Source organism: Rhinoraja longicauda, chromosome 2 (assembly GCF_053455715.1).
Source record: "Rhinoraja longicauda isolate Sanriku21f chromosome 2, sRhiLon1.1, whole genome shotgun sequence".
Lineage (NCBI taxonomy): Eukaryota > Metazoa > Chordata > Chondrichthyes > Rajiformes > Arhynchobatidae > Rhinoraja > Rhinoraja longicauda.
In genome coordinates this window covers 33,244,879-33,258,655 of record NC_135954.1, presented here as the reverse complement: position 1 = coordinate 33,258,655, position 13,777 = coordinate 33,244,879, and the positions used below count along the sequence as shown (strand labels likewise).

The following is a 13,777-nucleotide window of genomic DNA, read 5'->3' as shown; positions in this document are numbered from 1 at the left end:
ATCTATCTCTGTCTTAAAAATATCCACTGACTTTCCCTCCACAGCCTTTTGTGGCAAAGAATTTCACAGATGCACCACCTCTGACTAAAGAAATTCCTCCTCATCTCCTTCCGAAAATAACGTCCTTTAATTCTGAGGCTAGGCATCCTCTCCTCATCCACTCTATCCAAGCCTTTCACTATTTTTGGAATAGTGCCACCCTGGGTCTTGTACTAATTAAATCGGTATCAACAAGTTCTTGACTCTATTGTTAATGGGGATATCTTTGTTTATTTACTGTTAAGATACTTGCTTACTAATTTTGAATACAAGTCAAAAATTGTTTTATTGTAATGTACCCCAGACAATGAAATTCTGACTTGCAGCAGCACAACAGAATATGTAAACATAGTACTCCTTAAACAATATAAGGAAAAAAAAACATTTGCTAAATGAGCACTCATCCTCTGCTTTAACAAGAATCCCAGCTTTTCCTAATATCCACTTCACTCAAGCTCCTCCACTCCACCATGCTCTCCAGATAAACTTAGTGATTTATCTACTTCCACTGCAGGCAGCTTTTCTTGCACCTTTCTTTTAGCAATTTTAGGTTCACTAGGTTAATTCCCGAAATGGCGGGACTGTCGTATGTTGAAAGGCTGGAGCGATTGGGCTTGTATACACTGGAATTTAGAAGGATGAGGGGGGATCTTATTGAAACATATAAGATAATTAGAGGATTGGACACATTAGAGGCAGGAAACATGTTCCCAATGTTGGGGGAGTCCAGAACAAGGGGCCACAGTTTAAGAATAAGGGGTAGGCCATTTAGAACAGAGATGAGGAAGAACTTTTTCAGTCAGAGTGGTGAAGGTGTGGAATTCTCTGCCTCAGAAGGCAGTGGAGGCCAGTTCATCGGATGCTTTCAAGAGAGAGTTGGATAGAGCTCTTAAGGATAGCGGAGTGAGGGGGTATGGGGAGAAGGCAGGAACGGGGTACTGATTGAGAGTGATCAGCCATGATCGCATTGAATGGCGGTGCCGGCTCGAAGGGCTGAATGGCCTACTCCTGCACCTATTGTCTATTGTCTATTGTCTAATTGTCTTTTCTTTGAGTAGGACATGGAGAATTGTCCATCTTGGATAAGACGTCACAAATAACATGGAATAAGGCCTTTTGGCCAGAGTCCAAATCTAAAGGCAAATCCGAAGATAAAATAACCAGGGAAATAGCAGGTCTCATAATGTGCAACAGGGTCAATCTGTGCATGGAACCAGATTGAGGTCGGTGACGTCCCAAATGGTTACTTTTCACAAAGGATAAGGTCCTAAATGGTTACTTTTCAAAAAGGAAATAAACTTTGATGCTGGTGGATTCAGCTCGGTGAAATGCTAGTGCAAGCCTCCATAAATATAGAGGACATGCTTGATGCTTATAGGTCAATAAATTCCCAGGGCTGGATGAGGTTTATCCCAGGCTGCAGAGGGAAACAAGGAAAGAGAAATCTTTAGTGGCCATGTGAGGTACCAGATGACCAGAGAACGGTAAATGCTGTCCCCTTTTCGAGAAAGGTAATAGTGAAAAAACAGGTAATTATTGACCTCAGTAGTGGGGAAGTTATTGGAAAAAATCCTCACTGATAGGATTAATGATCACTTGGAAAGACAAAGACTGATCAGAGAGTGCCAACATGGCTTTGCAAACAGCAAGTCTGATCGATCTGATTGAATTTTTTAAAGAAATAACAGAAGTATTGATAAGGGTAGTGCAGTAGACATGACTTACATCGGATAGCAGTAACACCTTTGACAAGGTCCTGCATGGAAGACTGGTCCAAAAGGTTGTGGATCCAAGGCATTTTGGTAAATTGGATCCAAAATTGATCTGACTTGGCAAGAGGAGACAAAGGATGAAGGCAGAGGGTTGATTTTGCGATTGGATGCCTGTAACTAGTGGTATGTAACAGAGATTGGTAGTGGGTCTCTTGTCCTGGTAATGTAAGGGAATGATTTGGAAATGGATGTGGGAGGCATGATCACATCCTTCACAGATGACGTTAAGATTGAAGGATATGTGTAGGAAGGAACTGCAGATGCTGGTTTACACCAAAGATAGACACAAAATGCTGGATTAACTCAGCAGGCCAGGCAGCATCTCTGGAGAAAAGGAATAGGTAAAGTTTCGGGTCAAAAACCCTTCTTCAGACGGAGAGTCAAGGGGGAGAAAAAAAACTAAGAGGTATGCAAAAGTTAAGAACAGATCAGAGCCAGCACTGATGACCAAGGAAAGGTGGAGCCAACAATGGTGATAACAAAGGGATATGGATGCGAACAGTGGAACTGGCAAGACAACTAGGAAAGGGGAGATGGAGAGTGAGGGAATGCAGGGGTTACTAACTGACAGGACGATGAGGGTGGGGGAGTGGCAGAGAGAAAGGGAATGCAGGGAGTTGTCGACAGTACGGAGGGCAGACTCGAGGCAACAGGATGACTTTGATGTGTTGGTGAACTGGGCAGATGAAGTTTAATCTAGATAAATGTGAGGTGTGCATTTTGGGAGTACTAAGAAGGCTCGAACATACATCATGAGTGGTGGGATCCTAGGGAACATTGAGGAACAGAGGGACCTTGGTGTACATGTCCAAACTTTGTTGCAGTACAGGTAGATAATGTGGTTAAGACATATGGGACGCTGGCATTCTTTATCAGGTAACTGAATGCAAGGGCAGGAAGGTTATGCTCCAACTATATAAAACATTTCTCATGTTACATTTGGTAGTTTTCGTTTATTATTGTCACGTGCACCAGTATACAGAGAGAAACTTTGTTCTACATAGTATTCAAATCAATTGTTAATACATGATCATAGTCAAGCCATACAACATTACAACGGGTAGTACAAGAGATAGGAAACAGAGTGCAGAATATAGTTTTATAGCTAGAGACAGTTCAGAGTCAGATTTTTAAAAAATTGCAAAGTAGATTGGGGGATCGGAAATGCATCCTTAATTTGTGATTCATTCAAAATTCTAACAGTGAGGAAGAAGCTGTCTTTGAATCTGGTGGTACATGCTTTCAACCATTTTATCTTCAGCCCAACAAGAGAGACGAAAAGAGGTAATGACCAGGCTATAAACAATCCTTGATTATTTTGGCTGCTTTCCTGAGGCAATATGAAGTGCAGATTGGGTCAATAGGAGTGGAGGTTGGTTTGCATGATAAGACTACACTGCATCCACAACTTTCTGCAATTTCTCTTGTGATATTGGGTAGAGATTAGTTTTAGTTTAGAGATACAGTATGGAAAGTGGTCCTTCAGCCCACTAAGTCCATGTCAACCATTGATCATTCAGTCATTGTTATCTTACTTTCTTATCCACTCCCTACACACACTAGGGGCAAATTTGTAGAGGCCAATTAATGACAAACCTGGGATATGGGAGGAAACCCACACGGTCACAGTGAGAACATGCAAACTCCACACAGACAACACCCAAGATCAGGATCGAGCCTGTGTATCTAGCACTAAGAGGCAGCAGCTCTACCACTGTGTCACCATTGCCAAACCAAGATGCATTCAACAGTATGCTTTCTATGATGGATTTATAAAATTTGGTTAGAGTCATTAGAGACATGAGGATGTGTAGAGGCTTTGGTGTCCTTTCTTGACTTAGCATCAATGTGAATGGATCAGGACACATCAGATGGTATAGAGTTGGAGTAATACATGCAATTCCGGTCACTGCACTTTAGCGAAGATATTACAGTGCTGGAGAGGGTGCAGAGGAGATTCATCAGGACATTCCCTGGGAAGGAACATTTCTATTGTGAGGAGAAACTGGGGAGAAACTGGGTCTGTTTTCCCTGGAGCAGAGTTGGAGACCCTTGGATTATCTTTAATCGGACTTAATTAGACTTTATCTTGCACTAAACATTATTCTCTTTATCCTGTATCTGCACACTGAAGACGGCTTGATTGTAATCATGTACAGTCTTTCAGCAACAAAAAAGCTTTTCACTATACCTTGGTAAATGTGACAATAAACTAAACTAAACCAAATATAATTGAGGTATATAAAATATTGAGATAGACAGGGGTAGATGGCAGGAAACTTTCTCCTATGCCACAGGTGGATAAAATGACAGGACAAAGATTTAAGGTATCAAGGGGTAACAGATTTAGAGGGGACCCATGCAGGACCTTTTACACCCAGAGAGTGGCAACAAAGCAAGCTAGATATCACTGACCACATTTAAAGAGTGTCAGGACAAGCACTTGAATTGCCCAAACACAGAAGGGTGTGAACCAAGTACTGGAAAATGGCAGTAATACTGATTTCCCCATTGATTGGTGTAGATGCAGTGGGCCAAATGGCTTGTGTCCATGATGTAGAGCTGTGTGAATTCTAGCCATCCATCAAGTGCTCACTCACACTAATCCTGCACAGATACTTGTTTTTAATTCTCACATTCCCATCAATTCCCTCTCAGACTGGATCACTCACATACACACCAAGGACAATTTTTCAGTGGCCAATTAACATACCAACCCGCACATACATATGATAAGAAACTGGTGCACTCAGAGTAAACCCACTTGGTTACAGAGGTAAATCATGCAAACTCGACACAGAAGCATCCAAAATTAGGATTGAACCCGGATCTGCGGTGCTGTAAAATAGCAGCTGTACTGGGTGCATCATTGTATGGAAAAGATATTCAGTTCAACTGCAGGAACCTCAAAATGTAGTAACATAATTCTTCTCTATATTGATTTTTATAAGGATGGTATTTTCAGGCAAAGGATTGGAATTTTGCCGAGGAAAGTTGAATTTGGCATTTCCCTCATCTTTTCCCATGTCATAGGCAGATAAAACTGGAGGACAAAGATTTAAGGTGGGGTAATAGATTTAGAACGGATTTGACTGTATGGTTTTCAAAAACATGTCAATTGGCTGGACCCAAAGCATGATCTTGTTAGGTTTTCTTCTCATTCCCTCATGTTTTCTGGTGTCAAAATTTCCCCTTAATAATTCAAATGGTTTAAATGCCATTTCATTTAATTTCTCATCATCTTTGCTATTGATTTACATTAAGATTTTGGACCATGGAAAATTTACCGACAGTAAGATGACAAAATAATTATTCTGCATTTTTTTGGAATGCACCTGAGATATTGGTCGCTGAGACAGTCATCTACAACGGATTATCTCTATTTATACTGTAACAATGAATAAATGTTACATTGATCGTTTAGCAGTCAATTAATGGCAACACTGAGGATTTTTGACCAATAAGGAGTAAAAACAGGAAATCATTTCTCTCCATAATGTGAGGGAAAAAGATTAATTAGAATCAAATCAATTTACTAACTGTTTACAGTGAATTATGGAATACACTAACGGATGATTCAAATAGTGCAACGGAATAATGGAAGGCACAACAATTAAACAGGAGACTTGATGTAACTGATGATTTAAAATTCACACCAAATTAATATGCTTGCCATCTAATGGAGGATTCCTGAAATTTCCATAATTATTATAATTTCTATATCCCCTTGGATGGCATGGAAAGCCTCGTCCATCTGGAAAAAGAACATTTCTGCAAACTGTCAAAAAATTAATTCTTTATAAATATATATTTTATTCAAAAATCAGAATAGCAATAAAAATTAGTAAGCTGCATACATTAAAGTGTAATTTTGAAAGCGCATGTAACACCAAATACAAATGGTTTCCATTTTTTTTAGCATAAATAACTTATTCAGTGTAACATTTGCGAATAAGGCGTAATTTGTATGTTTTATCTAAAGTGTTTACCCATGCGGAAAGTTTTGTGAAATTAATGTAAAGACCATTAACACTCGGTAGCATGTATTATCAGCTTAGGAGATTAAGCTACAAAAACTACAGTAAACGTGAAAGATTATACACAGCTCTGAACACAAGATGTAAGATAGTTGAGGTAATAAATATAGATTGAGGCACATGCAAGCGGAGTTCATCAGGAAGACGCAAGTCAATTGATTCATTTGTTTTTGGTAGCCAGAGGCTTCCGGCTTATCTTCTTAGTCTTGTCATTGTTCTTTTTTGGAGGCTCGGGATTTGCTTGCATGTGTCTACCATAAAGGCTGCAAGGAAAAACAAAATCAAGAAGTAGCTGTGAAATTTGCAACATTTAAAAAGGTCAATGACATAAATAAACTGAACTAGAGAGATAGGATGGCCATTTACACCACTCTGATCCTCACGCCTTAACCGGAAAGCCCATGGGGTCAATAAAGTGACAGAGAGAAATAGTGTCAGGGCCTCCCAGGCTATTTCAACATGATTGATAACTTTGAGACAGCTACACAGCCATCAATGCCACATTATTAAATACTGGCGATTAAATGTTGACAAAGTATCCTGTGATTTAGGAGGTTGGAATACCGCAGCCTTCAAATGATTATTTAAAGATTTAACAAAGTTGGCCAGATTCTTTATATGATTTAATTACAATAAAAAAATAAGTGTGTACCATTAACCACTAAATATTCATCAAAAAAGATTTATAACCAGAATATCAAAAAGTAAAAACACCATGATCATGCAATTCCTTTTCATTTATAAACTTGGAAATTTTCACGAGACCATGGGTCGGTCATTTGATATGTTTTTCAAATTAAAATTTTATAAATTTTATAAATAAACAAAAAAATAATGCTTCATCTATTTAATAGTCGCATTACTTCAAAACCAATTTAAATACTTGGCTATTCAACTTTGCATTATGCTTTGTATTATTGATACACCTTCAGATCGATTTGCAGTGTACATAAAGTATTTTTGCAGATCTACAATGCAGTGGGAGATTTGCATTTAGAGTAATGCTAATTTTATTCAGAATAAAAACAAGTGCTGCTTACTTATGTCAGTGGGGTAAAAGATTGGAAGATGGCGTTGGGAAAAAATGTTAAAACATAATCAATTGGAAAAATGCTCATTAAATTTTATCAGGCTACTAACAACAATGTCCTATCTTAATAAAAATAGGCAGAGATGATAGCAAGGACATTAACTGAAGAGTTTGGCTGTGTATCAGAGGTCTAAGCTGTCACTATATTGTACAGTTCAGCAGGCACTGTCTCAGGGGACTGCAAGAATACAGCGCACTTAATAAATGCAGGAAGGATCAATACAAGATGCTTACTGTTACACTGTTACCCTCATATCTCTTTTTTAAAAAACTTTAAAATAAATTACATGCACTTCTAGAGAATATTATATTCATCAAAACAGTAATTAACTATCCCACGGGATAGCAATTTGTCACAACACTGCAAACTGCAAAGAAAACTGGAAATATAATTCAAATGTCTTATGAATTTTCTTTAAAATTGGTGCTGAATGTTAATACGTCTGGTGATAACAAAACGAAAATTGAAAAATGCACTGATGGCAAATGTATGATATAATGAATCTTGCTTTCCTTCCTTCTCTTTACACCTCAACCCTCCCCCATCGTTCCCTCCATGAAACTTGCTGCATCCACACCCGATTGAAAGGATCATTGTGGTGAAAGATCACATCATCAAAAAGACAGCACACACAGGAATTAGCCGGAAGCTACCGGCACTGACGGGAGCAACCAACCGAACAATGACAAACGTTATCAGAATAACCTGAGGAAAATGGGAAATTCTGCATGCTTACCAAATTTATCCAGTGAGCAGCTGAGCCCAACAGATCTGAAAATGCCCAAAATTTGGCTCTCAATCTATGCCGATTTATCTGATAGCAAATGATGGAGGGACTACAAATGTTCTCAACGTGCCATGGTTACAGAGAGAAAACCAAAATCAGGAGTGTCAGGCATCTTCCTCCCAATCATCACTGAAGTCATCAGTGTATTGGATTTTAGATGAGCATAAAAATGTATGTAGCTCTCTTCTCTGCTCGATCAAAATGTCAACGCACAGAAACCATCTTGACTGATTTATGAAAACAGATGGAGGGCAATGTACTGGAAAGGTAGCCAGTACCAATGGCACCATTCACATAATCAGATTTATAAAAGTAGAAACTATCGATAATTTTAAAGTCTTGTCAAACTCAAGCAAATAGTCAATCAGAAAGGGGCACATAACAATGAGATATGGGTGCTTAGGGTTGAAAAAAGCAACCAGAAATAGCTAGTTTGAATCTTTATACAAGATCAATCTTAATTAATGTTACATCAATGGACATCAATTTATTTTAAATTAAAATAAGTTACCACTTCCCACAAATTCTTGAACAAGAATCATGCCTCCCAATTTTTTTGGATGTGCTATGCTCTAAAAGATTAGAAATCTGAAAAAGATCAAGGTTCTCAGTTAGTCTGCAAATTAATTCTTCTCAGGCACATATAGTGTGCAACAGTTCATTTCCATGATGTTGGCGGTGGGATGGGAAAAGAGGCCAATTTATAGATTTTCTGAATAAGCTGTTTTAGAAACAAGTAAATCTGGAATTTTGAAATAAAAATGATTCTCACAGCAACTTTTTACATACTAAAGTTTACTCAATTGGAGGTAAATTAAAAATTAAAGTAATACATCCCATTTAGATTAACTAAGAATGAGTTTTTTAAATGGAATTTACAGATTCTGTCTACCATTAGATCTACCACATCCAAACTCCAAGTTACCACACAAAATGATGTACATGCCAGTGAATTCTAGCAGCTCTGTCATTAACAGGATGGATATGGAGTCTTTGGAAAGGTGCAGAGAAAGCTGTTGGGTGGGTAGCTTGCAACACAATGGTATGAACATTGAATTCTTCAATTGTAGGTAACCTCAAACAGCCCTCCTACCTCCCCACCTCCCCCCCTCCCCTTTTCTACATCACAACCCTCTCCCCCCCTCCCCCCGAGCTCCACCTGGATTCCCCCTCCCTCCTCCTTTCTCTGGCTTCACAATTCGCAACTCCCCAATCCTATCTCACACCCGCTTTTATCTCTTGTTCCAATCATCCATCTATCAAAACTTCCCTCACCTGTGTCCATCTATTACCAGCCAGGCTTTGTCCTGCCTCTCCTCTCTTCCACGTTTCTTCCCTCCCCCTATAATCTGTCTGAAAAAGGGTCCCGACCTAAAACATCACCTATCTATGTTCTTTGGAGATGCTGCCTGACCCACTGAGTTACTCCAGCACATTGTGTCCTTCTCAACAGAATGTTGCCTGGATTAGTGGGTTATAGCTACAAGGAGAAGTTGGACAGACTTGGATTGCTTTCTCTGGAGTGGTGAAGGTTGAGGGAGGATCTGATAGAAATGGATAAAAGTATGAGAGGTATAGATGGGGTAGAGAGTCAGAAGTTTTTTTCCCGGGATGGAAAAATCTAAATCAAGAGGGTATAGCTTTAAGTGGAAAAATTTAAAGGAGATATATGGGGTAATTTTTTTTTTACAGACAGAATGGTGGGTGTTTGTAACGTTCTGTCACGGGTGTTGGTGGAGGCAGATATGTTTTACGAGACTTTTGGATGGGATTGGAGGGATATGGATTATGTGCAGGAGGATAAGAGTTGTTTTTTACATCATGTTCAGCATGGGCCTGTTCCTGTACTGTTCTTTTTCTAACTGCAAGCCTAAATATGTCCAACGATTGTTAAATATTGGAGTGCATACTTTACTTAGATTTGGCATGTGTCTTCATCTTATTCCTTGGGAATAAAATAAAATGATCCTACACTTGTTTCTTTGTACTGGCCCGCTGCAGACCTTTCACCATCCATCGCGGCCTGGAACGTGGCAACTCCAACAGCCTGACCGCGGGAGAAGACGGCAGGGGAACTGAAAAGACATTCTGGCCTTCCATCACAGTGAGGGGGGGACTGGAGGAGACTCACTGTGATGGATGTTTCTTTTTTTTTGGTTTTTTTTTGTGTTGGTTGGGGTAGTGTAATTTGCTTATTTTACTGCTTTTATTGTTGGACTGTGGGTGACTAAATTTCGTCAAAAAAACTTGTTTTTTGGATGACAAATAAAGATATCCTGAATCCTGAATGAAACAATTTCAATGAGCTTCAGAGAAAAGAGCTAGATTGTGAGATTAATTATATGGCTTTTTCAAAGAGATGGTACAGGCAAGCACCGAATAGTTGACTTTGTGCTGTAGGGTTCTAAGACGAGGGAGAGGATCAATGTATTATTCTGAATATGATTCAAAAGGTCGGTACTGATTTGGAATTGAGTGGTTCTTGAAAATAGTAAGTGCAACCTTTTTGTCCAAAGTTCCTTAATTTCATTCAATGGTGCATAATGATTTCAGGTTAATGAAAAATCTTGTCTCCTTAATTATTCAATTTTATGGCATACAGATTTGTTAAAAATTAATTTTGGCTGTGAAATTTAAAAAAAAATGAGTTTTACAAAAAATTTAAAAAGCGAATGTACATGGTACATTTAATTGCTGATACATGAGATACATTATGACCCAAAATTGGAAGAAATCCAGGTTCTGCAGCAGATTGCAGTCACTTCTGACACTTAAAACCGTGATAGAAAATGTGTTAAAACAAAGGTAGCCAGAAATCTTTGCAGGTGCTGGGATATTTGATCAAGCTGATCAAAGCCATATGGGGTCTTTAGATTTCGAGGTAAAGTACACATAAGCATAAGCATGTATGCTAAAATGTCAATAATGAATCTGTCTGAAGAAGGGTCCCATCCAAAACTTCACCTGTTCATTCCCTTCACAAATGCTGCCTGAACCGCTGAGTTCCTCCAGAACATGTTTTGCTCAATAATTAATCTCTGATTAGTTGTCATGAAATATACTTTTCAATTATGGATATCACACGTTAGAAAATAAGGCTGGGCTTTGGATAGGCGATTTATTAGCAAAATGTTTGGACTATAGTCTTGTGGACAAATGAATCATGCATTCTCTTCAGGACATGAAGGTTTAAGGGAAATTTAATGGGGAATTCAAAAAGTCACTGGAAGAAACATCTTTTAAATAATTGCTTTAAAAATAGTGAGTATGGAGATTAAAAATAAAATTAGCAAGTTATGATGACTTCATACATATTGCCAGAGTGGATGATGTTAATCTTAGAGTAATTTAATGAAAATAATATTTGTAAGGCTAAGGAGGAGGATGAGGAAGCACATTTGATAGGATAACTGTCAGAAAGAACTGGCACAGGTATGGCGGGTAGAATGGACTCCTCCTGGATGGTAAGATTCTGTGACTCTTCAGAGAGGTCATTGATTACTGAAATATAATAATACTTTAGAAAAATAAATACTCATGTGATACTTTAGAATATTTTCAGGTCGTTCAATTGCATTGCATATTTGTCTGAGTGTGTTGGGCCTTTGTCAGAAAGCCCATTATTAACTGAAAAATTGCCAACACAAACAATTGACACTCATGTGTAGGAAATCTTTTCAGGAAGATAAAACTGAAGAAACCAAATATTAAAGGCTATATATTAAAAGCTAATGTTAAAGGCTAACTAGAGATCTTTTTAATTACCTGTAACTCATCCCAATGCATTAAAATTACATTAACTTTGCAATTCTAGATGTAGTGCATTTAATTATCGTTGTCACATGACTTTAATAAGAGATAGTTATACCAAACTAGAGTATATGAACTTTATGATCAGTTACTTTAATCATTGCTATCATTTAGCTGCTTATGTTGAACACAATTCACATTAAAGTGCACTCAATTAGCCCATCTGAAGATTTCATGAGTCTTAACAGCAAAACAATATCTGAAAGCCCATAGCATCGCCGATACCAAAGCTCACAGCCCATACAATTAGAGCATTTACATATGACAAGCTTACTAACACTTCAGTTCCTATATCCTGCTGGTGGATAAGAACATATTAAAGGAAAACACAAATTAGCAGTTTAAATAGGTTTAAAAAGAAACTTGCACTGGATCATATTTCAGAGATTGACGCAAAATACCTTGAACCTCTGTCATGTAGTGTATCTGGACTTTCAGAAGGTCTCACACAGGAGATTAGTGGGCAAAATTAGAGCACATGGTATTGGGGTTAGGGTATTGACATGGATAGAGAATTGGTTGGCAGATAGGAAACAAAGAGTAGGAATAAACTAGTCCCTGTCAGAATGGCAGGCAGTGGTGAGTGGAGTGTCGCAAGGCTCGGTGCTGGGGCTGCAACTATTTACAATATATATTAATGATTTGGATGATGGAATTAAAAATAGCACTAGCAAATTTGCAGTTGACACAAAGCTGGGTGCCAGTGTAAACTGCGAAGAGGATGTAAGGAGGTTGCAGGGTGACTTCGACAGGTTGAGTGAGTGGGCAGATGCATGGCAGATGCAGTATAATGTAGATAAATGTGAGGTTATCCACTTTGGCGGCGAGAACAAGGAGGCAGATTATTATCTTAATGATGTCAGCTTAGGAAAAATGGAAGCACAACGAGACCTGGGTGTCCTTGTACACCAGTCACTGAAAGTAAACATGCAGGTACAGCAGGCAGTGAAGAAAGCTAATGGCATGTTGGCCTTCATAATGACAAGATTTGAGTATAGGAGTAAAGAGGTCCTTCTGCAGTTGTACAGGGCCCTGGTGAGACCACATCTGGAGTATTGTGCAATTTTGGTCTCCCAATTTGAGGAAGGACATCCTTGCTATTAAGGGAGAGCAGCGTAGGTTCAAGAGGTTAATCCTCGGGATGGCGGGACTGTCATATGAGGAAAGATTGGGCTTGTATTCACTGGAATTTAGAAGGATGAGGGGGGATCTTATAGAAACATAAAATTATAAAAGGACTGGACAAGCTAGATGCAGGAAAAATATTCCCATTGTTGGGGGAGTCCAGAACCAGGGGCCATAGTCTAAGAATAAAGGGGAGGCCATTTAAAACTGAGATGAGAAAAAACCTTTTCACCCAGAGAGTTGTAAATTTGTGGAATTCTCTGCCATGGAAGGCAGTGGAGGCCAGTTCACAGGATGGATTTAAAAGAGAGTTAGAGCTCTTGGGGCTAGCGGAATCAAGGCGTTTGGGGAGAAGGCAGGCACACGTTACTGACTATGGATGATCAGCCAAGATCACAATGAAAGGCGGTGCTGGCTCAAAGGGCCGAGTGGCCTCCTCCTGCACATATTTTCTTTGTTTCTATCCCTTGCACTTTAATCACATTTTTAAAATTTCATAAAATATTATTCATGGTTATATGAAAATTCAGGAAGAAATATTAGAAATAAATGCAAAAGAAATCTGTCAAAATTAAGTGTATTGTTCATCATTATATCAAAAGAAGGAAAATATACCAATTTAGAACACAGAATAGTGTAGCACAGGAACAGACCCATCAGCCCACAATGTCTATGCTGAACATGATGTCAAATTAATCTCCTCTGCCTGCATGTGATCCATATCTCTCCATTCCATCTCTATCCATGTGCCTACAAAAAAAAACTCTTAAACACCATCACCATATCTGCAACCACTACTACTCTTGGCAGCATGTTTCAGGCACTCACCACTCTGTGTAAAAACCTTGCCCAGAACATCTCCTTTAAACTTTATCCCTCTCTATCTTAAAGATATGCCCCTAGACTTTGATAATTCCACCTTGGTAAAAGGTTATGACTATCTACCCTACCGAGACCTCTCATAATTTGATATACTTCTACCAAGTCTCCCCACAACCAGAGAAAACAAACCGTCTATTCAACCTCATTTTATAGCTAATACACTCTAATCCAGGCAGCATTCTGGTAAACATCTTCTCACCCTCTCCAAAGCCTCCACACCCTTCCTGAAATTTA

General features: G+C 38.7%; 1 protein-coding gene across 3 annotated transcripts in view; it reads right to left on the bottom strand.

Annotated features, from left to right (window-relative positions):
• Nucleotides 1-2,605: 2,605 nt before the first annotated feature.
• Nucleotides 2,606-13,777, bottom strand: part of rsu1 (Ras suppressor protein 1) — a 167,241-nt gene continuing 156,069 nt past the window's right edge. For all 3 annotated transcript variants that reach the window (XM_078416664.1, XM_078416679.1, XM_078416671.1), the window contains exon 9: nt 2,606-6,111. In XM_078416664.1, coding sequence (XP_078272790.1) covers nt 6,009-6,111 — 103 coding nt within the window. In that variant the 3' untranslated portion in view covers nt 2,606-6,008. The remainder of the gene's footprint in view (nt 6,112-13,777) is intronic.